Raw genomic sequence first — 25,376 nt, 5'->3', positions numbered from 1 at the left:
CGACTGCTCTCTCAGATGACCCTGGTTGAACTTCTAACACCACAGGGAGACTCACAGTGCTCTGCACCAGCTCCCGACTCCACTCTCTCGTCTAACTTCCCATGACCCCAGGCAGACGTGCAGTGCACAGACATACTACATCAAGGGAAAAATCTCATGCATACCAAATAAAATAAACAAGCCTACGTTTTTCAATAAAGAGAAAGTAGAATGAAAGAAACAGAAGTAGAGGCAGAAAGGAAATGCGTTCCTAAGAACGGAACTAGAGGCAGCCTTCTGAGAAAGGAGACATTCCTGAGGACCTGAGTGGCTAAGAGCTCAGAGTGAAGCACTGGGCCAGGTAACCCTTTACAGGACCTTGGCAGATCCTACACACAGCCCAAGTGAGGCACAACTTTGATGTTCCTCTGCAAACTGGCTTCTCTTATATGTTCACCTTGGCATTATACTCTCTGGTCCCTCTCCTTCCATGCCATCCTTCACTGCCAGGACGGACAGCATCCCTCCTTAAACCTTGGGCCAGAGTTAAAAAAACAAAAAAGCAAACAGAAAAAAAAAAAAAAAAAAAAACCCACTTCTTTAAAGTGCCTTTCCAAGTATTTTGCCAACACACTAAAAAAAAGTAAAGCACACACTGGGTGTCTGACTGACTCCTCTGCATAGCCATCATCACAAGCTCATTAACACTGGCAGGCTTGACTGCCAAACAAGTACAATCTCTTTAGTACTCATTTTCTTGATAAAACTCAAGTTATTCTGGGAAGTAAAGTTGTCTGGCTTTTCAAAAGCTGACATCTGTGCACAGCTGAATTCATGTCTTCAATATAAAAAGCACTTGGTAGAATATTCAAGGGATTCATTGGACTTGCTGCTGATTTAAATGTCTTATGGATTAAATAAAGAGTTGTTTTCCTGATTCCACTTTTACCTCTATTATTTTTACTTAGTTTTCACATATAAACTATGTCCATGTACACACAATTTAACAGAATACAATACTAATATCGTAACTCCCCTTTCAACCAATATAGACCTTCCCCTCTAATCTTAGTGGTAACTTCACTTACCACTAAGGTACATTAGCATGAAGTTTTGTTGTTTTTGTTTTTGTTTTTTTTTAATACTAAAAGGAAAGAAAAGATTCTTTCCTTATTCATCTTAGGTCCTTAACTAAGGTCAGTGTGGTGGTTTGAATAAGAATGGCCTCCATGGGCCCATATATTTGAATGCTTCTCCTTCAGGAAGGGGCTATATATTTGAGGAGGACTTGTAGGTGCGGCCTTGTTGGAGGAAGTATTTCACTGGGGTAGGCTTTGAGGTTTCAATGGCCCATAAAAGGCCCAGTGTTGCTCTCTCTGCCTGAGGATCAAGATGTAAGTCTCAGATACTGTTTGGGGGCCTTGAGTGACATCATGCCCCCACCATGCCCCTCTGTGATGATAATGGTCTAATCCTCTGAAACTGGAAGCAAGCCCACAGTAAGTTCTTTTATAAAGGTGGCCTTGGTCACAGTGTCTCTTCTCAGCAATAAAGGAGTGTCAGCCGGGCATGGTGGCGCACACCTTTAATCCCAGCACTTGGGAGGCAGAGGCAGGTGGATTTCTGAGTTCGAGGCCAGCCTGGTCTACAAAGTGAGTTTCAGGACAGCCAGGACTACAGAGAAACCCTGTCTCGAAAAAAAAAAAAAAAAAAACCAAAAAAAAAAAAAAAAAAGGAGTGACTAAGACAGAAGTTGGTATCAGGAAACTGGGGTATTACTGTGATAGGCCTGACCATGCTGTTTGTTGGAGGAAATACAGAATGGGTAGCAGAGGAAGGTAGTTATAAATATCATCTAAGGCCATGTGACCAGCTGCAGAAAGAAGGATTATAATGAACATAAGTGGAGCAGAGACTGAAGGAAAAGCCATCCAGAGACTGCCCCACCTAAGGATTCATCCCATCTACAGACACCAGACCCTAACACTATTGCTGATGCCAAGAAGTACTTGCTGACAGGAGCCTGGTATGGCTGTTCCCTGAGAGGCTCTGCCAGCACTTGACTAATACAGATGCAGATACCCACAGCCAAGCATTGGGCTGAACCTGGGGACCCCAGTAGAAGAGTAGGGGAAGGACTGAAAGAGCTGAAGGGGATTGCAACCCCATAAGAAGAACAATATCAACTAACCAGACCACCCTGAGCTCCCAGGGATTAAACCACCAACCAAAGAGTACACATGGAGGGACCCATGGCTCCAGCCACATATGTAGTAGAGGATGGCCTTATCTGGCATCAATGGGAGGAGAGGCCCTTGGTCCTGTGGAGGCTAGATACCCCAGCATGAGAGGATGCTAGGGCAGAGAGGTGGGAGTGGGTGAGTGGGTGGAGGGGCACCCTCATAGAGGCAAAGGAGAGGGGGATGGGATGGGGAGTGTATGGAGGGGAAACTGGGAAGAGGGATATCATTCAAAATGTAAATGAATAAAATGATTAAGTTTAAAAAACAAAGAAAAGTGTGTTTGTAATCAGTTTGGTGGTTCCTCAGAAAGTTGGGAATTGATTTACCTCAAGATGCAGCTATACCACCACTGAGCATATCCCAAAGGACACTCCATCCTACCACAGAACACTTGCTTAACCATGTTCATTGTAGCTTTATTTGTAATAGCCAGAAACTAGAAACAACCTAGATGTCCCTCAACTAAACAATGGATAAAGAAAATGTGGTACATTTACAATATGGAATTTTTTAAAAGTTACATCATGGGGCTGGGGAGATGGCTCAGCAGTTTAGAACACTGACTATTCTCCCAGAAGTCCTGAGCTTAACTCTCAGCAACAACCTGGTGGCTCACAACCATCTATAGTATGATCTGATGCCCTCTTCTGGCATGAAAATATACATGCAGACAGAACACATATACATAAGATAAATAAATAGTATATATAATTTTAAAAAAAGAAGAAGAAAGTTTTAAAAATGTCATGAAATTTACAGGCAAATGGCTAGAACTAGAAAAACCACCCTGAATGAGGTCACCCAGAATGATAAAATGGTATGTATTTGCTTATAAGTTGATAGTAGACAGTAAGTAAATGATAAGCAAGCTCAACCTGGAGACCCAGAGAGACTAGGATAAGAAGGGGAATCTAGGTGGGGGATACATGGATCTCTCTAGGAGGGGAAAATAGAATAGATCTTACAGGAGGACTGGGGCGGGTGGGGACAAGGGCAGGGGATATCAGGTGTTGGGGACTTACGGTGGCGGGGAAGAGTATGGGAAGAGACAGCTGGAATTGGGGCCCTTGGGGGTTAGTGAGGAAGCCTAGTGCACTGGAGACATCCTGGAACATAGGAAGGTGATCCTAATGAGGCCTCCTAGTAATGGGGGACACAGAGTCTCAACTGACCACCTACTGTCACCAGGCCAGACTTCCAATGGTGGTCCCACGCACATCTCCAAACAACTCAGGCTGTTGCTAAGACAAAGGGTTGCTCTCCACAAACTGACAGTGGGGTCCCACTACTGAGGACAACACCCACACAACTCACTGAACAAGACATCAAGCTGGTGACTGGATGAAGCTTCCACCTCTGCACTCAAGTCTTTTTGGCTGCAAACTACCAAAAGAGAAACATGGACACCAACCAGCCACAAATCCCTTCACATACCATTTACCCTGACTGCAAAATATGCTAGGGCAATGGCTGCACAAAACTTGTGGAAGTAGCCAACCAAGGTCTGATTTGACTTAAGACCCACTCACTCCCAAGAAGGAGCCCATATCCAACACTGCTGGGTAACAAAGAACCTGAGACTAGATAGCCAAAGACCTAGGGTAAAACAAAATACTGCTGGTCTTAAAAAATGAAAAGTATCAACATAATGATTCCAGTGATATTCTGCTACACTCATAGATCACTGCCTAATACAGTCATTAGCAGAGAAACTTCCTCCTGCAGCAGACATTACACACAGTCTAAATGGGAGGTTCCCATCAATGCCTCCCTGCAGAGTTCAGGGAATCCCACAGAGGAGGCAGAATGACAGAAAGATTGTAAGAGCTGGTGCGAGGATGAGCTTGCCATAACACACCAGGAAAACAAGGCACTCAGAGACTGAAGCAGCAAGCACAGGGCTTTGATGGGTCTGCACCAGGCCCTCTCCATATACAACGTAGCTCCTAGCTGAGTGTTTTTAATGGGATTCCTACACAAGTGGGGCTCTGACTCCTCCTGCTGCTGAACTCTTCCTCCTGTTGGATTGCTATGCCCAACTTCAATTATGATAATTTTTACTTTATCTTATTATATTTTATTTTGTTATGTTTGGTTGTTATCTCTTAGAAGCCTTGTTTGTTTGTTTACTAAGGGGAGACAGAAAGGGGGTAAATCTGGAGGGGAGGAGAAGTAGAGCAACTGAGAGGAGTTTGGGAAGGGAAACTAATGAAGATATATTGTATGAGAGAAGAATCAATGTTCAATAAAGGGGAAAAACAATGTATACAGATGTTTGTGCTTTCTTTCCTCAATTTCTTTATCATATAATGTAACACCAATTAAGGGAGCATCAGTGGTTAGACAGTTATGTTTGAGATACTAAAAGAATACCTCCCAAGGGATATTGCCACCCATTCTAAATGTATAGTGGGATTTCAGTTGTAGAATGGATAGTTATACCATATAGGTGCATGTGTCTGTATGTCTGTTTGTGTGCGTGTGTTTGCATGTGTGTATGTGTGTGTGCATGTGTGTGTATGCATATGTGCCTGTGTGTACGTGCATGTGTGTGTGTGTGTCTGCATGTCTGTGTGCGTGCATGTGTGTTTATGTGTCTGTATGCCTGTGTGCATGCATGTGTGTGCATGTATGTGTGCATGTGTGCCTATGTGTGTGGCTGGATGTGTATGTGTGTCTGGGTGTGTGCATGTGTATGTATGCATATGTGCCTATGTGTATGTGCATGTGTGTGTATGCATCTGTATGTCTGTGTACATGCATGTGCGTGTGTGTGCATGTGTGTGTGTGTATGCATGTGTGCCTGTGTGTGTGCTGGGGTGTGTATGTGTGTCTGTGTATGTGCATGTGTGTGTGCATGCATATGTGTGTGTATGTGTCTGTATGTCTATGTGTGTGTGTGCATGTGTATGTGCATGCATGTGTGCCTGTGTGTGTGCCTGGGTGTGTCTGTGTGTATGCATGTGTGTGTGTGCATGTGTGTGTGTGTATGTGTGTGTGCCTGTATCTATGTGTGTGCATGTGTGTGTGCCTGTGTGTGTGTGCATGTGTGAGGGGCTGGAGAAGTCTCTATTGCAGAGCCTCTTAGAATACAATGCAGCTCATATAGCTGTTACCTCGTCTTTTGGAATCATGTCTCAGATAAATGTCATTGTTCTTTCTTCCAATGTAAAAAACTTTCTTTTATAGTTTTTAGGTCTTAAGTATTTAATTCCTTTGAGTTTTAAATCTTAAAATATTAGTATTGATCCTATGAGAATGTATACATATGTATACAAAGCATTTTGAATATACCCTCCCCCTCCCTACAACTCTCCCAAGTACTCCCTCAAAATGTTCCCCACCAAATGTCACGTCTTCTTTTTTGTTATTTTTATACATTTTGTTCTTGAAAAGAGATAAAGGCCCACGTTACTCTCCTGTATACAACTACCCAGACTTCCCAACACCCTTTACAGAGGATACTGTCTTTCTGATTGGCGCCTACATCCAAAAGTAACTGACTCGTAAACACATGGATTTACCTCTAGGGTTCCTATCCCATTGCTTAGTGTTTCTAGTCTTGTCAGTAACATGCTGTTTTAATTACCATAGCTTTATCATATAGTCTGAACAAAGAATTATGTATTATATCCAGCTTTGTTCTTTTTATTCAACCCTGCCTTGGCTATTCTGGGCTTTTGTAGTTCCATATAAATGTTAGAATTACTTTTTCCTATTTCTGTGAAAAGTGAAATTGGAATTTTTTTAACTTTAAGATTTATTTTTGTAACATTTGAAACAGAGAAAACAACACTCTTGAGGGAAAAGTAAGGGTAGAGGAACAGGCCCTGGGTAGTGATCACAGCACCTGGAGTTTGAGAGGCCTAGGAGAGTCACACACACTGCCACACAGCGCAGGGGACAGCTACTGTCTGAGGCTCCGCAGACCAGTGCCCGCGCCACGCAACCCTGCTATAGAGCCAAGTCATAAAAGTCCTCCAGCTCGTAGTGAAACAAGTCCCACTCATCCTCAGAGTCTGTCAGCTCCTCGTCGTCGTCTTCATCCCTACCTGCAGCCAAAAGCATAAACATCTCACCCAGCTCAAAGGTGACAACCTGCTCTTCCTCATTGTCACAGGGGTTGTTCTCTCTCTCCTCAATGAGCTCCCAGAAGTGACTCCTTTGTTGGGCCCGGTATCTACTTAATGTTCCCACTTTCTGTCTCTGTGGCTCCTCTGTACGGCCATCAGGGTACACATGCTTGTAAAAACAGTTCCCTCCAAATGGGCAGCTCCCACGTCATTCATCAAAATACCTGCACGCCTTGTTGCTCATAGCCTCCTTGTATTTCTGAATGAGTTTCTGCTTCTCTTCTTTCTCCTCCACCCAGTACTCACTTAGAATGACAAAGTTAGACATGATCTGACATTCGGGGCAGGACTTTATGATCTTGCTCTCAAATTGTTTAGCCTAAAGAATATACACTTTACATCACTGTACAACTTACTCATCTAGATAACTAGTTCCAGGGTACTGAACACTCACTAAACAGCAGACATGGTGTAGATAACTAGTTACAGGTACTGAATGCTCACTAAACAGCAGGCACAGTGTAGATAACTAGTTACAGGTTACTGAATGCTCACTAAACAGCAGGCATGGTGTAGATGACTAGTTACAGGGTACTGAATGCTTACTAAACAGCAGGCATGAACTAAGCAACAAGGACACCACAACAAAAAAGACAAAATACACAGCTGCGATCTCACAAGTTGGGGATACCAGCAAAATGTCATAATTAATTTTTTATAAATAATAAAGGAAATATTTGATAGGTTTAGTCCTTTTAAACACTAAGAAGAATTTCTTAAGGGTTTCCATTGTCCCACTACGTAAGTATAACCTCTGAAACCATTTTGTACACATTGCTGTGGCATTCGGTTACTTCTCAGACACAGATCCATCACTGTTGGCAATACCTGGGTATGAAATCCTACAAGAAATCAGTAATTTCAGGAGGAGAAAAAAACATGTTTTCCTAAAGCTGAGAAGGGAAGAGGAAGACCTCCTTGTTTCCTCTCTGGACATCATGTCTGCAACAGGTGTTCTCTATTTCCCACAAACAGCCAGACTCCTCGTGTGGACAGCGAGACAACTTATCTGTCTCATTACTGCAATATAAACACTGTTTGGGGTTGTCATTGTATTTCAATAATTGATAACAGAAATACTTTTTGAGAAATCTTTCCCTGTGTTTTATATTATTTCTTTAAAATGTGTATCTAGATCAAACAGATCATTTGAATGTACAGTGCCAAAAAGTCAGCCATACACAGGGGATAAGAAAACAGAGAGGGGAGTATTAAGTTCACTTAGGAGCAGTGACTGACTTCCTGCTCCATCTCTGACAGATCCTAGGTAATATGCGGGCTCAGCAGCCTGGCCTTTCTTTTTTTTTTTTTGGTTTTTTGAGACAGAGTTTCTCTGTATAGCCCTGGCTGTCCTGGAACTCACTTTGTAGACCAGGCTGGCCTTGAACTCAGAAATCTGCCTGCCTCTGCCTCCCGAGTGCTGGGATTAAAGGCGTGCACCACCACGCCTGGCTCTGGCCTTTCTTATTATAGGGCTGTGTCTCATGTTATCCCCTAGGTTGTACTAGGTGCCAGGTCATCTAACGCTACCTCTTTAGTTCCCTCAACAGATGTCCTTAATGTTATAGACAATTTATTTGGTCATGAGTCCCATTTAATATTTTTATATTATTTCTATCTCGATCTATTTGCTTTCCTCTAACTAAGTTTATAGTTATTTTTTAAATAATTGATGTTGTCACCCTTGCAGAAGAAATAACTGACTCCTTAGATTTAATTTTTACATCTGATTCCAAAAATGCTGCAAAGGCTGACTTAAAATACTAAAATGCCAGGAGTTTAAAAATATATTACAGAGGCTAGGGATGTAGTTCTGTCAGCAAATTACTGCCCTAGTGTGCCTGGATTCAGTCCCCAGGACCACAGCGCTTGAGAGATACAAAAAGGAGGACCAGAGAAGTTCCGGGGACCTTCTGCTACACAGTGAGTTCGGGGCCCGCCTGGAGTACATGAGATTCTATTCCAAATTCTTTTCAAAAATCTATAAAAGGTACATGTTTGTATATATGGATATATGATTGTATGTGTAGACTACATGTACATATGCATATAGAGAGAGACTAAATGAAAATAAGCATTATTATTTTTTTGATTTATTTATTTATTATATGTAAGTACACTGTAGCTGACTTCAGACACTCCAGAAAAGGGCATCAGATCTCATTATGGATGGTTGTGAGCTACCATGTGGTTGCTGGGATTTGAACTCATAACCTTCAGAAGAGCAGTCAGTGCTCTTACCTGCTGAGCCATCTCACCAGCCCAAAAATAAACATTATTTAAGCTAAAAAGTCTCATCCTATTTTTGTCTGACTTTTCAATAGCTTTCTGCCTCAAGAAAAAAATAAGAAAACTGCTTATACAAAATAAAGTAAGGGACTGGAGAGATGGCTAAGTGGGTAAGAGTACTGACTGCTCTTCCAAAAGTCCTGAGTTCAAATCCCAGCAACCACACGGTGGCTCACAACCATGAGATCTGATGCCCTCTTCTGGCGCATCTGAAGACAACTACAGTGTACCTGAGCGAATGGAGTTGACTGGAGCAAGTGGGGCTGATCAGAGTGAGCAGAGGTCCTAAAAATTCAGTTCCCAACAACCACATGAAGGCTCACAACCATCTGCACAGCTACAGTGTACTCATATACATAAAATAAATAAATCTTTAAAAAATGTAATAAAGTAAAATCAATGTTACTCAATATTCAATGACTTTATATCTTTCTAATATATCTCAGAATATCATAACATAGGAATTTGCTCATAAATAGTATCAAGAAAATCCATTGTTGTGATTGGTTGCACTTGCCCTTAATCCCAACACTCAGGAGGCAGATCAGATACAGGAGAATCTCTGTGAGTTCCAGGCCAGCTTGCTCTACATAAAGAGTTCTGGGACAGCCAGGGCTATACAATGAGACCCCATCTCAAATAAACAAAAACAAAACAATAATAAGTGGGGCGTGGTGGCTCATGCCTTTAATCCCAGCACTTGGAAGGCAGAGGCAGGCGGATTTCTGAGTTCAAGGCCAGCCTGGTCTACAGAGTGAGTTCTAGGACAGCCAGGACTGCACAGAGAAACCCTGTCTCGAAAAAACAAAAAAAATGAAATAATAATAATAGTAATAAAAAGCCCTCAAGAGTAACATGAATTGTCCACAGTGCTCGATACCCAAATACCTCCGGGAGAAAGATGGTCTCCCAGGAGTGCGGAGACGCCTGTGAGCACAGGTAAGACCACCACTTCTGCTCCAAGGGACCGGCCTGGAGCCCTCAGGACACAGGAATCAAGGAGCAGCCTGGGACAGGATCCTTCCTGTTTCTGTCTGCACCCTGGAGCTGACCCTGTGCCACAGCTCTCCAGACCCAAATTCCTCCCAGAATGAACTGGTCTCCCAGGAGTATCAACATACAGGCTTCCAGGAGGGACAAGCCACAGTCAGAGACAGCAAGACCAGCTAACACCAGAGATAACCAGCTGGTGAGAGGCAAGAGCAAAAACATAAGCAACAGAAACCAAGGCTACTTGGCATCATCAGAACCCAGTTCTCCCACCACAGTGAGCCCTAGATACCACAACACACCAGAAAAGCAAGACTCTGATTTAAAATCACATCTCATGATAATGACAGAGAACATTAAGGACATAAGTAACTCCCTTAAAGAATACATTTAAACAGGTGGAAGCCCTTAAAAAGGAAACACAAAAATCCCTTAAAGAATTACAGGAAAACACAACCAAACAGGTGAAGGAATTGAACAAAACCATCCAGGATCTAAAAATGGGTATAGAAACAAAGGGAGACAACCCTGGAGATAGAAAGCCTAGGAAAAAGATCAGGAGTCATAGATGCAATAGTAAAGTGAATTAAAAAAAAATAGCATGTTGCTTTGGTACAATCTAAATCACTAGTACAAGTATGTAATAAAACAAATCATCACAAATAATTATTAAATTTTGAAATGTCAAGGAGAATGATACCAATAAACAAAGCTGAATAATTTTATCCATCAATAGGTGTCGCTCCATGGACATCTACTTTGTCATGATTTTCACACCTGTCTGTTACTCAGCATGGTCTTACTAACAGGTCATGCACACCTAAGCTTCTAAACAATACAGATTATCCTTGTATGGTTTGAGTATTTGTATGATGCATATGTTATTTATCCACTACTTGATATAGAGGCTAACACAGGGTACAGAACTTTATAAATGTGGAGAGGCTAACACAGGGTATAGACCTTTATAAATGTGGAGAGGCTAACACAGGGTACAGAACTTTATAAACGTGGAGATAGTTTTACGTTTGGAAAGCACAACATTTCTATTTCAAAGTAATATAAGTGTTTTCTTTTTCAGAGATAAAATAATTCTCTATTGCTCTAGTCAAGACTCCAAGTATTATACTGAATAGGTATACAGAGAGTGAACATCCTTCTCTTGTTCCTAACTAAAGTAAAAATGATTTTTGGGTTTCTGTCCATTTTATGTTGATGTTGACTAAGAGTTACTACTATAAATCACCTTTACTATGTTGCAGTACACACGCACCCCTGTCTGTTTATACGGTGAATTACATTTATTCATCAACATACATTGAACAATCCCTGAATCATGGATGAAGTCAACTTGATCACGGTGGATAATCTCTTTATGTGTCATTAAATTCAGATTGCAAGAATATTGTTAAGAATTTATGCATCTGCACTTGGGAGGCAGAGGCAGGTGGATTTCTGAGTTCGAGGCCAGCCTGGTCTACAAAGTGAGTTCCAGAACAGCCAAGGATATACAGAGAAACCCTGTCTTGAAAAACAAAAAACAAACAAACAAACAAAAAGAATTTATGCATCTATGTTCCTAAAGAATATCAGTCTATAATTTTACTATATTTTGTTGTCTTTGAATGTTTTTCTTTTTTTAAGGTAAGGAGATTTCTTGGAAGGTCTGGTAGATTCTGTGCTAAACTAATTCATCTGGCTCTGGGCTTTTTTTGGTTGGGAGACTTTTGTTGGTGATGGTGGTGCTTAGTTGTTGTTGTTGTTGTTGTAGACAGGGTTTTGGGATTTTTTTTGTTTTTGTTCTTTTGTTTGTTTGTTTTGTAGCTCTGGCTGTCAGATGAGGCTATCCTCAAACTCACAGAGATCTATCTGCCTCTGCCTCCCAAGTGCTGGGATTAAAAACATGAACCACCTCTGCTCTTGGTTGGGAGAGTTTTAATTACCACTTCTCTTTCTATAGAGGTTATGGATTAATTTAAACTGTTTGTTTCATCTTGATTTAACTTCAGTAGGTCATATATTAAAAAACAAAAGAAAGCAAAATACCTTGTCCACTTCCTTTAGGTTTTCAAGTTTGTGGGAATATATATTTTTAAAACATGTCCTTATGACTCCCTAAATTAACTCAGTCTATACTATTATGTTATTATGTCTTCATAATTCCCAGAATTAAATCAGTCTTCCTTTTCATCATAACTTTATTAGTTTGAATCCTTTCATTGTATCTTTCCATTGGTTTTGTTAAAGGCTTTCAATCTTGTTTTCTCTAAGAACAAACTCTTCATTTCATTGATACTTTGTATTCGTGTTTGATTGTTTCCATTTCATTGATTTCACCCCAAGATTGACTCTTAGATTTGGGTATCATTTCTTTTTCCATAGCTTTCAAAGATTTCATTAAGTTATTTAAAAGATCTTTCCATAGCTGGTGAGATGGCTCAGAGGGTAAGAGCACTGACTGCTCTTCTGAAGGTCCTGAGTTCAAATCCCAGCAACCACATGGTGGCTGACAACCACCCGTAATGAGATCTGATGCCCTCTTCTAGTGTGTCTGAAGACAGCAACAGTGTACTTATGTATAATAATAAATAAATCTTTGGGACTGAGATCTGATGCCCTCTTCTAGTGTGTCTGAAGACAGCAGCAGTGTACTTATGTATAATAATAAATAAATCTTTGGGCCTGAGCGAGTGGGGCCAACCGGAGGGAGCAGGATAGACCAGAGTGAGCAGAGGTCCTAAAAATTCAATTCCCAACAACCACATGAAGGCTCACAACCATCTGTACAGCTACAGTGTACTCATATACATAAGATAAATAAATCTTTTCTTTTTAAAGTCTCTCCAGGTTTTCATTCAGACATTCTGTGCGATGAGCTCAGTGTTTACCTTCATTGTGTCCCATAGATTTGGGTATAACTATATTTCAATTTTCACTCAGTTCTTTTTTAAAAAAAAAAAATGTAATTCCCTTCTTGATTTCTGTCTTGACCCAGAAATTGGGAAACAGCCTAGATGCCTGTACTGGCATGTTTTATGCCAACTAGACACAAGCTAGAGTTATCTGAAAGGAGAGACCATCAATTTAGGAAATGCCTCTATAACAAATGAGGCACTTTCTTAATTTGTGACTGATGGTGGCGGGCCCAGCCCATTGTGGATGGGGCAACCCTGGGCTGGTGGTCCTGGATTCTATAAGAAAGCAGGCTAAGAAGTCATGGGGAACAAGCCAGTAAGCAGCACCCCTCCATGGCCTCTGCATCAGCTGCTGCCTCCAGGTTCCTGCCCTGACAGAGTGCCTGTCCTGACTTCCTTCAATGATGAACAGTGAGATGAAGTGTAAGCCGAATAAACCCCCTCCTGTACAACTTGCTTTGGTCACAGTGTTTCGTCACAGCAATAGCAACCCTAACTAGAACAACGTACATCAACTAACTGATGAATGGGCAATGAAAGTGGAAAATGAAGTAGCTACAAATAAAAAAAGCAGTGAAATCTCTGAAATAATATGTTGAATTTGGGGATAATACGACTAGAGAATGAAAAAACCTAATATATGTGTGTGTGTGTGTGTGTGTGTGTGTACATTAAACAATTTTATGTCTCAAAATTGCACCACTAATTTTTTTTTTTTGCAAATTAAAAACAGATTGTAAAGAGAGGGTTAGAGTTGGAAAGTTCCTGCTCATCAAATTAAAAACAAGAGTTCTATTTATTAAAAAAAAAAAAAAAAAACTTGAAACCTTAATGCTGTCATGTCACGTTCTTTGTTCTGAAGGTTTCAGGGCTGTGTCCAGCAGTCCACTTCAGGGAGTATGTCAGTAGCAGTTTAAGACACTGTAGGAACGAGGGAAACGCAACCCAGTACCCTGAGGAAAGTGTGTTCCTGGACCAACAGATGGACTTGATTAACAAGAAACCCAGCTCAGGCTCCACCGTGGTTACATGACGACACAAATGAGAAATGCTACATCCCCACAGCCTGTTGCCTAGCGATCCGTCACAATGCTTACTTCTGTATCCACCCTAATATGTAATCAGCTCCCTTCCCTTTCTCCCTGTACAGCATTTCAAAATTATTTTCATTTACAAAATCACTTTATAAAGGGACATCATGAAAAAAATCAAGTGTAAATAAAAGTTAGATTTTACTTACAATTTCTAATTCACTTTTGCTTCCACAAGAAAGATTTTTTTAAAAGCACATTTTCACATAAATGGAAATGTTTCTATAAACTCAATTATGGTACCAGGTTCATGAGATATTGCTAGTTTGGGGGAGAATTAAAAAGGGTACTGAAAATTTGGTCTAGAAATGCAATCTAGTGCTCAGAGCTTTAGAAGCTATTGTGCAGACTGGTGCTGACATGGAGGCCTAGCTTTTGAAGTTTCAATGGTAAAGTTTAGAATCCCTTAAAACATTTTATCGAGACCACTTGATATTTCGAATGGAGTAGCTATGGTTCTTGTCAGCTGGGGCTGAATAATCAAGCAGCTGTGAGTAAGAAAAGGCCAGAATCAAGCAGGGCACTCAGGAGGCAGAGGCAAGCCATCTCTACAAGTTTGAAACCAGCCTGGATAACGAGGGCTACACAGAGAAACCCTGTCTCAAAAAAAAAAGAAAGGGAAGAGGAGGGAGGGAGGGGGAGGGGAAAGGAGGGAGAGATCACTGAGGCATACATAATCTTCTGGGAAGTGTTTCCTCAGGGTCGGCACACAGAAGCCGCAGAACAGAAAGGGGCAATACTTTGCATTCAACTTGAAAGGTGTAGGAGTCTCCTAGGTGGTCCAGGGTTTGAAGTCAAAGAGAACAGCTGAGGCTTGGAACCAAGAGAGGCTTTGGTGATGTTGCATAGAGAAAAATCGAGGGTTGGCACTGTGTAGCAGGATTAGGGTTCCCAAGGAGAGCCAGCAGAAGCTATTGGTGACAGCGCAGCCCCACTGCAGTAGAGACTGTAACTGTAAGTGCAGTGCCATGGGATGACTACCGAAGGTGGCAGCAGCTGCTGTGCACAGCCAGTCTGAGCCTGTGAAGGGCAGAGCCCAGACCTGCGGCTTCCCAAGCCCTCAGCAGCCAACACTGAACTGTTGGTTCTACTTTGATGGTGATTTGTATTCTGTTTCTTGCCTCTGGAGTAAGAAAACAAGTGATTTATTTTACAAAACCCAAGTCAAGAGACTTTGGGTGTTTTAGAAAGGTGAGTGTACACATGCATGAGATTGTAATTAGCGTGCAGCCTCCTTGGTCTAACTTCTTAGGCAAATTTAGAAACTGTGGTGGCTTAAAAGACAATGTCCCCCAAAGGCTCATACATTAGAATGCCTCCTGCTGTGGATCAGATCTAAGGTCCCAGCTACTGCACAAAGTCATGCCTGCCTGCCTATTGTATGCTCCCAGACATGATGTATGAGGGTTAAAGTTATGTTTTAAGTTTTAATTACTATGCATAAGTGAGCTATATAAAACAAAAAGGCCTCTAACCTGTAAGCCCACTTGCCCAAGGACAGATAACTTCCTGGAATGCTGGGAGCTGCTCATATGAGGTAACAAACTATGTGTTTTGACTTCTATAACAAGGTTGGTTTCCCCGACTCCACAGGATGTACACATTTAGGTGGAAGGTACCTGGGCAGGAAGAAGGTCAGGGTGTGTGCGAAGCCTTGTAGGTTTTGCCTTTAAAAGCGCCTGCCTAACGTAATTTGCTACCATTCTCTAGCAATCCGGGGTATGGACCTGGCCAGTGTCCACCTTCCTGGCTAGTATGTAATACAGCTTGCTTCAAATTTGGCCCAAAAATCATGGTAGTGTTCTTATTCTCTCCAGGTGGGATTAGGAGATGTTCATGGACTTATGCTCTAAAACTGTAAGCAGATCCCCAGTTCCAATAATTAAATGCCTTCTTTTTTAAGTTGCCTTGGTCAGGATGCCTTCGCAGTAGTAGAAAAGTAACTAGCCAACCAAATCTAGTACGCCAAGTAAGTTACTTAGAATGTGGGTAGGTGCTATAGGTCTGAGACTATACTCAATTATAGTATAGAATCTGATACAGTTCTTTCCAAATGGTAGATCTTGGGCCAAAAAATAAATTATTTCCACAAAGGCCATTACTTGAGCCATCAGTGAGTTGTGAATGGGGTGTATGGACTGGACAGCATTATCACATTAATATTAATGTTCTGGTTTAGTGGTTACATTGTGGTTATAGAGCAGAATTATTCGCAATATATTCTGAAGGGTTTAGAAGTGGTAAGACAATCTGTCTTCAATTTAGTCTCAAATGGTTCAAAAAATAATAGTAAAAATGATATAGTCAGGAAGAGAACTATCAGCCAAATATGGTAAAATGTTAAAAGCAGGAGATGCAGGTGAAAAGTATACAGGAATCACTTGTGCTATCTGCTAGTGAGTGTGCATGTTTTTGTGTGTGTGAGTGTGTGTGTGTGTGTGTGTGTGTGTGTGTGTGTGTGTATGTGAGTGTGTGTGTGTGCATGTGTGTATTGTGTGAGTGTGTCTGTGTGTGTGAGTGTGTGTATGTGTGTGCATGTGTGTATGTGTGTGAGTGTGCATGTGTGTGAGTGTGTGTATGTTTGAGTGTATGTATGAGTGTATGTGTGTGCATGTGTGTATGTGTGTGTGTATGTTTGAGTGTGTGTATGTATGAGTGTATGTGTATGAGTGTGTGTATGTGTGAGTGTATGTGTATGAGTGTGTGTATGTGTATGAGTGTGTGTATGTGTATGAGCGTGTGTATGTGTGTGTATGTGTGTGTATATGTGTGAGTGTGCATGTGTATGTGTACATGAGTGTGTGTATGTGTGTGTGTATGTGTGAGTATATGTGTGTCAATGTGTGTCTGTGTGTGTATGTATGTGTGAGTGTGCATGTGTGTGTGAGTGTGTGTATGTGTGAGTGTATGTGTATGAATGTGTGTGAGTGTGTGTATGTGTGTGAGTGTGCATGTGAGTGTGTGTCTGTGTGAGTGTGTACGTGTGTGTGAGCACGCACACGCTCCAGAGGAGACTAAAGCTGAGGAGGCATCATCTATTCAGCCACAGAGAAGCCCTCTTGCCCTCATCCCTGCTGGGTATCCCTGCTGAAATCCCAGCAATCCTACAGCACGTTGAGAGGCAGAGGCAGGAGAATCACCAGAAGCCCATGAGCTAGGCAGCCTAGCATACCCAACACCAACACCACAGAAAGTGAGCCCCTATCTCAACCAGGGGAAAGAGAGAACTGACTCCTAAAAGGACTTCCATATAAATGTGTATCTAGAAAGATTCAAAAGTAGGCACCCTCTTAGCACCGCCTAAGTATGGGTGTTCCCATCACTGCGTCCTGAGGCCAGGATCAGGCAGGAGGAGATGTGCACATCCCCAGAGTTTCTTCCTCGGTGGGCTACCAGCTGGCAACTCCGAACAATCCTCTTTCCTGGATGCTTTCTCTTTCGTGTCTGATTTGCTGCTTTGATTTCAAACCACCTGAGAAGAAGGTGATCCTCTAAACTGCATAGCTCAACTTTTAATGAAATTGGTGGGAATGTCAGGGACTGACTTCAGTCGGATATGTGTGTCCCTTGCCCCATTCGTGAAAGAGATGTGCAACAATGACCTTGAGGCTCCATGCTCTCCAGGTGCTGCACTCAGCAGCCTTCACCCGGCATTGCCACATCTCTCCAGAAGTGGCACCACTGGTTGTTTCTAACACGGGCCAGCCATGCAGCCCAGGCTATCTTAAAGAACTTTCTATCAAAGCCAGGCTCGCCTCAGACCTGAAGTCTTCCTTCTGATGCTACAGTTCCAAGCAGGAGGACCACACCCAGCTTGTGTGGTCTAAACCAGCCTGAATGCATTGAGCACATCAAAGGCAGACTAACTATGATGTGTGGTAGGTTACCTGTTTTGAATGCATATTAAGTTTTGTCTTAACTAAAGCACTTGCCTTAAACTTATGATCCTTGGCCTCCTGGATGCTGGGTGGTGTGTACACTACCATTCCCAGCTTATTAATCCTTCACTCAAGTTATTTTCAATTATGATTTATACATACATATATGTGTGATGGTTTCTATATGCTTGGCCCACTATTAGGAGGTGTAGACTTGTTGGAGGAGGCTTGGCCTTGGTGGTGGAGGCGTGGCCCTGTTAGAGTGGGTGTGGCCCTGTGGGTGTGGGCTTTAAGCCCCTCATCCTAGCTGCCTGGAAGCCAGTCTTCTTCTAGCAGCCTTCAGATGAAGATGTAGAACTCTCAGCAACTCCTGCACCATGCCTGCCTGGATGCTGCCATGTTCCCGATTTGATGATAATGGACTGAACCTCTGAACGTGTAAGTCAGCCCCAAGTAAATGCTGTTATAAGAGTTGCCTTGGGCGTGGTGGCGCATGCCTTTAATCCCAGCCCTCCGGAGGCAGAGGCAGGCGGATTTCTGAGTTCAAGGCCAGCCTGGTCTACAAAGTGAGTTCCAGGACAGCCAGGCCTACAGAGAAACCCTGTCTCAAAAAAACAAAACAAAAACAAAGAACAAAAGAGTTGCCTTGGTCATGGTGTCTGCTCACAGAGTAACACCCTAGCTAAATCAATCTGTATATATAATGTTTGCAACAGGCAGGACTCAAGGGAATATAATTAATTATGATTTATTTTTAGATAAGACTTCCCTGACTAAAGAACATTCTTAAAATAAGCAGGTACTTGTGGAAATAAACTAGTTTTGTTTTGGGGGTTTTGAGACTGGGTTTTCCTGTGTAGCCCTGGCTGCCCCAGAACTTAACTCTGTAGACCAGGATGACTCAAACTCCTCACAGAGATCCACTTGCCTCTGCCTCCCAAATGCTGAGATTGAAGGTGTGCGCCACCACCACCTGGTAAATTAGTTCATTTTAAATTTAAGGAGATACATACAATCACTATATTACATCTAAAACTTTTGTATGAAAAAAAAAAAAAGGTGTCTAAAACCTGAATGGATCCTGTACCTCATCAAGAAGGAAAAGAAGGAGCTGTGGACAGAAAGCACGCTTACACCCCACTAAAAAGGAAGATGGCTGCTGAGTTTCACTCACTGTAGATTTTGCCAAGGTACCAAGTCTATGAATGCATATCTGTATTGAGTCAATGAAATGCTACCCTAAAGTAAGGAATCACACAGGCACTGCTGTGAAAGTGAATAAATGCTACCTTTGGCCACTTGGGGTTGAGGAGCCGGGCTTTGATGGCATCGTCCAGCGCCTTGTGGTACTGCTGGGTTTTCATGTAGGCTGCAGATCTGTTGCTATACAAAATGCAGTTCTGAGGGTCAACTGCCAGGGCTTCATTGTACAGCACGATAGCTGTGTGGAAGTCTCCATCATGACAGGCCTGGTTACTCTGACGAACTTTCTCAACAAACTCAGCTTTGCTCAGTGCTGGCTCGTCAGGGCTTCTCTGGACAACAGTCCTAGCACCAAAGAGAGGAATCTACAAACAGAGAAATTGTCGTAAGTTCCAACACAGATGCCTGAGGCCTGGAGTTGATGTTGGGCATCTTCCTTGATCTCTCTCCTCTTTACTCACTGAGGCAAGGTCTCCTGAACCTGGGGTTAAGCAATGCTGCTTCTCTAAGCTAACTCTTGTCCTTCTAAACCATATGCTTTCCTTGAAACAGCCAACAGTACCTGCAACAGACATTCAGCTGAGAAGACAGCTCAGTGGCTAACACTCTGGTCATGAAAGCATCAAGACTGAGTTGGGATCTCTAAAACCCACGTGCAAACCTTGGCAGGTATGGTGGCCACCAGTGGTCTTATACTCAGGACCAGGCAGGTTCCCATAGTAAGAGGACAGATAGAGAAGCAGGAAGCAGGGCTGGTTTTCTTCAGATACGGTCTCTCTAATCTTGGCTGGCATGAAACTCTCTTTGTAGAACAAACTGGACTTGACTTTCGGAAGATCTTCCTGCCTCTACTTCCAGGGCACTGAGATGAGAGGTGTGCGCCACCACACCCTGCATGCTATTGTATTTTGGAAGTATGTGCTTCTCCTATTTTATAGAAGGTTACAATTAAGAGATGTCATGGAAACACAGAAGTGAATTTAACCAGTGTTGAAACTATGAAAAACAATAGAAACTATGGAAACTTCAAACTAAATGCGTTTTTCAGTATGATTTGGCTAGGAACCTGTGAGGACCAAGGAGTGGAACGTGGTGGCTTGGATGGGAATGGCCCCTGTAGGATCACGTGTGTGAACCCTGGGTCCTCCATTGGTTGCATTACTTGGGAACACCTAGGCAGTCCAGCATGTCACTGCAGGCAGCCTTTGCGGTCTCAGAGTCTCAAGCCATTTCGAGCATTCTCTCTTGCCCTGCTTTGTGCTTATGATGCAAGCGTTCAGCATCCTGCTGCAGTCCCCGTGCCTGCTGCCACCCCAACCCTGACAGATGGACTCTTCTTTCTTTGGAACCATAGCCAAAATAAACTTTCTGTAAGTTGCCTTAGTCATGGTGTTGTTGTTTTTTTTCCACAGGAAAATGACGGATACAGTTTACATGGCCATTTTGATAATATTTACTCTGTCAGTCATGACTCTTGATCTTACAGTGTCTTCCACAACTTCTTTCTTCACGCTTATAATTTTCTCTAGAGGCCCTTTTGCTTCTTTGGCTAGGATAGACTCAGACTAGGTTATTCTTTCTTTCCTTTATTATTTTTCCATTTTTCTTTTCTTTTTTGAGGGTTCTGTGGATATAATTGTTTCCCTGGTTTCTGTTTTAGCTAGTTCATGATTGGTATACAGAAATGCTACTGTTTATTGTAGGCCAACCTTGTATCCTGATAACTGACTGAACAGATTCATCAGGTCAAAACTCATTTAGTCTTTGTTAGTCATGGATATAGAGACATCTGCAAATAAGAACAACTTAACGTCTTCCTTTCCACAAAGGAAGTGCCTCAATGTAATCAATCTGCCACCAGGTTACTGGCTACTCAACCCCTAGGAATGGTGCCATATTAGAGGCCAGTGCTGGCCTCTGCTGCAGGCAGACCTGGTGCTAAGCAGCTGTGGCCATATCAGCATTGGTGAGTGAGAGCCCGTGTTGTTGAGCCCATCCATAACCTTCATTACTGCCACCATGGCCACTTTGTTTATGGGCTGCTTGTCCACAGAACATGTTATCCTATCTTCCTGATTACTGAACTCCTCCTCTGCTGAAGTCACATTTCAATGACCTGGGACATGAGTACCTTCATATCCTTTGCCCATCTGGAGAGATCTAGATACATAATTCTTCTCCAAAAGTCTTGTTCACCAAATTCCAATCATGTTCTTTCCAAGTCCCTGACCATAGCCAAATCATTGGCTATAGCCCACAAGTCAGTAAATAACCACACATCTGGCCATTTCTCCTTTCAAGCAGAATGTACAACTTATATGCACTGCCTGAAATTCTGCCCTCAACAAGAAAACAGCCATCTGACATTGATGGCGATGCCAAGCTTGCTCCACTGCACTGTGATACAGGGACCTGCCAAAGACTCCAGTCAGACTTATCTGCCACTGCCATGTCTGTCAAATGCCATCAGGTCTCCTGGATCATGGGCCCACACGGTAGAACAGCCTACACGGCAGCCTGAACCTGCTGAAGAGCCTCTCCTGTTCCATTCAAAGCTAGCAGCTTTCTGAGTCCCTGATATATGGCTAACATCCCAAGTGAGGATTTCCAAACAGCACCAATAAGCATTGTGCTTTTTTCCCATGGTAGTAGGCAGGACAAGGTGCAATAGCTTATCCTGCACCATAGAAGGAATATCTCTACACACCCCACACCACTGGACACATTTCACTGAGGCAGATGGCACTTGAGTTTTAGTTACATTTATTTCCTATCCTGACACCAGAACTGTGGCCATTCTTATAAAGGAAAACATTTTATTGGAACTCGCAGGTTCAGAGGTTTAGTCCATTTTCTCCATGGTGAAAAGCATGGCAGCTTTGGGCAGACAGGTGTGGTGCTGGAGACGGAGTTCTACATCCAGATCAAAAGGCAGCAGAGAGAAACACTACACCTGGCTTGAGCATTTGAAAAAACCCACCCCCAATGACATATGTCTTCCAACAAGGCTGTACTTCCTAATAGTGGCACTTCCTGGTGACCAAGCATTCAAATCTGTGAGGCTATGAGGGCCATTAGTACTCTAACCACACCTCTGATCTGCATATGCATTACCAAGAAGTCCAAAATGGCTGCTATTTCCCAGTGAGGAGGAAGTCACTTCATATACTTGGAGGTGAAGGAAGGAGAAGCTCTTCACTAAATCACAGGACAACTGGAACTGATGCCCAAGTAAGTTGGCCTCAGATAGGAATTTTTACTAACATATATTCTGGCAGAATTATGTTTTTCCCAAGAAAGGAACTGGGGGCTTTATGTCAGACCAGGACTTCACACTGACTGTAGCCCTGCACTGCCCCCTTAACCATGTCAGAGGCATGGTCTTTGGGAATGAGTCTAATGGCTGGACAACCTTGGTGAACAAACACTTAAATTTTAGTAGCACTGTAAATTTATTTATCCAAAATAGGGCTTATTAGCATTGTGGTGGCTTGAATATGCTTGGTCCATATTAGGAAGTGTGGCCTCATTGAACGAAGTGTGTCACTGTGGGGGCTTTGAGAGACCTTCCTTCTAGCTGCCTGGAAGCCAGTCTTCTCCTGTTTGCCTTTGGAACAAGATGTAGAACTCTCAGCTCCTCCAGTGTCATTCCTGTCTAAATGCTGCCATGCTTCTTGCCATGATGATAATGAACTGAACCTCTGAACCTATAAGCCAGTCCCAATTAAATGTTGTCCTTTATAAAAGTTGCCTTGGTCATAGTGTTTCTTCACAGCAATGGAAACCTAACTAATGCAAGCATACTACTTATCTTTGGGGTATTTGGAAGACAGTGCCCACTTAGCTAAATTGTACTTTGTGTGATTTAATGTCTCCAAGGCCAATCTATTAACAGATCTTTTATAATGTCAATTCTATTGCTTTATTTTCTTCTATGTCACTACTCCCTGATCAGTTGATTCAATCAACACAATGTATCAATACAATGGGATACAAAGACATTTTGTAGAAGAGACAGATGGTCAAGATCCCTTCAAAATAAGTCACAACATGGGGCTGGAGAATTAATATCCCTTGATGTAAAACAATAAATGTGTAATTTGAGCCTCACCAGCTGAAAGCAGATGGCTTCTGTGGTCCTTACTGACAAATCTGGACAGAAAGGCTACATCAGTAACTGCAGGCCGTGTACCAGGAGATGTGCTAACCTGCTCAAGCACGTCCAGTACAGCAGCTACAGTCTGGAGTCCACTACCTGATTATGTTTTCAACAGTCAACTGTCATGATCCATCTGTCTTCTGCACAGGCCAAATGAAAGAGTTAAAGGGAAATGTGCTAAGAACCACTTTAAGCCCTTGATGATGACACTAAGCCCTGTAATCTCTCCAGGGACCCACTCTAGTTTTGGTTCGCTCCTTTGTTTAGTAGAGGCAACAGCAATGGGCCAGAGACCCAGGATAGAAATGTCTGCGGAGACCTTAACAGGTGGAGAAATTTGGACTGAGACTCGGAAGGGCTTATTTAGCAGAGGATGCACCTCCATCTCCAGCCACAGCAGCACTGCCCTCTCCAGCTTTGCCTAAGGGAATCAGTGTCCACCCAGACGTGAGGCTGAGCAGGCTCTTAGAGGTGGGATAGGAAGTGTGATACAAAAAGACTTAAACTACATCACTAAAGAACTTAATAATATTCATTTATTCATTCAAGGAGAAGTCTGGAGCTAAATTTTCAGGGTATAATGGTAGAATCGACAGGGGCCCACTGAGTGGAGACTCTAGGTTTAATATGAAGTTTGCATGTTTTTTTTTTTTTTTATAAAGTGCCGGAAGTTTAGCCAAAAGTTTGTTTGGTTTGTCAGCTGAAGTATGTGTCAAAAGATGGCCTACTAAGAAAGAACTAGAGAGGCCTAATATCCCTTCACCTTGTGTTGATGAGGGATTTTAAGATTCGGGGGAATTGGAATGTTGAGCAGATACACTGTAAAACCCAATCCTCCACAGTGAGTATGTCCAGGAAGCATGCCCTTCCCTAATGCTCTAAGATGTAAAACACTGAGGAACACCAGCACGTTTGAAGAACTCTGTCATCTGTGCCAGATCTTAAGAGTCAGAGATGCTGCTACTCAACTGAATGAATTAAATGTATACTACCCTAGGTTTGTGCCCTAGGGTAGTATCTTAGTTAGGTTTTTACTGCTGTGAAGAGACACCATGACCAAGGTAACTCTTATAAAAGCAAACACTTCATTGGAGCTGCCTTACAGTTTCATAGGTTCAGTCCATTATCATGATGGCAAGAAGAATGTCAGCATGCATGCAGACAGTGGTGCTGGGCAGAGTTTAAGCATAAGAGAACTTAAAGTCCACCCCCACAGTGGCACACTTCCTCCAACAAGACCTCACCTACTCCATCCAGCAAGTCCATACCTCCTAATAATGCCACTCCCTATGAGCCAAGCATTCAAACACATAAATCTATGGGGACCAAACCTATTCAAACCACCACAGGTAACGGGCCAGACAGACAGCACCGAATTACCAAAGGCATGTGAGCACAGTTCCATGAGCAGTACCGGGAAAGCCATACTATCGTGGTTCAATTCATAATGGACAGCAGAGGCAATATGTATAATGGCCTGACATGTAGGGGCCTTTGGTACTACTGGTTAACCAACCACAGTGTTTCTGTTAACAAAATAGATAAGAAAACTAATACATTTGTATTGATCTGTATAAACAGAAAAGCACAAAACTAGAAGTGAAAGAAAGGCTGCATCAGATCATAGTAATAAGGAATCCAGGACTGTCAACCAGTTTCCAGACTTGTGCCAGTTTATAGAAGGGAAGGCCAGGTCCCTTTGAGGAAGGGCCTTGCTAAATACTGAAGAGTTTTACTGTCAGCATTTCTCCCACTCCTCTAAAGGAGAGTCAGAGGGCCATAAACAGGCAAAGTAAAAGTGGGCTTCCTGAGATACCAGCTTCTTGTTTCAGAAGACATTTTGGGAAAAAGAGGAAGACATGAGAAGTGGGTATCTAAACAAAGCCAATAGGAGGAAGGGAAGGAGGAACGGGTCCTATAAAATATTCAAACCAACCTCAGTTTAGCCTCAGGTCCCTCCTATTCAGAAGGGATAATGGTATTATTCTCTTTCTCTCTCCAGCTTGGTCTTTCATCTTTCCCAGATAATCAATTATCTCTCCCTCTCCAGCTTGGTCTGCATCTTTCCCAGATAATTCAGTTACTTGTCCACACCAGGGACTAACTTGGTGATCCTGAGACCAGAACCCCCTTTACAGTTTCCCTAAGGGACCAACATCTTGTTACTAGGGTAAATGATGAGGGAAACAACCAGACCTACCAAAGCCTATTAGATCAGAAGACCAGAAAAGAACACAGTGGCCCTCCAGTTCAGGTAAGGGCTCAAGGGGATCAGGCAATCGGACTGCTTGCAACAATGTTGCAACAGTAGGTCTGCAACCAAGTTTCAACGGTGGGTCTACTGGTCCCTGAGCTCATCCGGAGCTTATTTCCCCAGCTCATAATGTAAATTCGGGATAGACATAAGTTGGCAGAATCCCCACAGAAGGGACAAAAAAGAATCCACTTAATAATAAATAAATTAAGTAAAAATACTTAAATGCTTTTAAAAAGAAA

At 42.5% G+C, this 25,376-nt stretch overlaps 1 protein-coding gene across 5 annotated transcripts in view; it reads right to left on the bottom strand.

The window, feature by feature from the left end:
* Positions 1-25,376, bottom strand: part of Ttc28 (tetratricopeptide repeat domain 28) — a 409,996-nt gene that overhangs the window by 377,863 nt on the left and 6,757 nt on the right. For 3 of the 5 annotated variants that reach the window (XM_030254333.1, XM_030254334.1, NM_001267622.1), the window contains exon 2: positions 18,808-19,086. The exons of the other annotated variants lie outside the window; for them this stretch is intronic. Coding sequence is in view for 1 of the 3 variants with exons in the window: in NM_001267622.1 (NP_001254551.1) it covers positions 18,808-19,086 (279 nt within the window). In the remaining 2 variants the exon portion in view is untranslated. The remainder of the gene's footprint in view (positions 1-18,807; positions 19,087-25,376) is intronic. 5 annotated transcript variants of the gene reach the window in all.

Source organism: Mus musculus, chromosome 5 (assembly GCF_000001635.26).
Source record: "Mus musculus strain C57BL/6J chromosome 5, GRCm38.p6 C57BL/6J".
NCBI lineage: Eukaryota > Metazoa > Chordata > Mammalia > Rodentia > Muridae > Mus > Mus musculus.
Note: the sequence above shows the minus strand (reverse complement) of the source record. Positions and strands in the feature narration are given on the sequence as shown.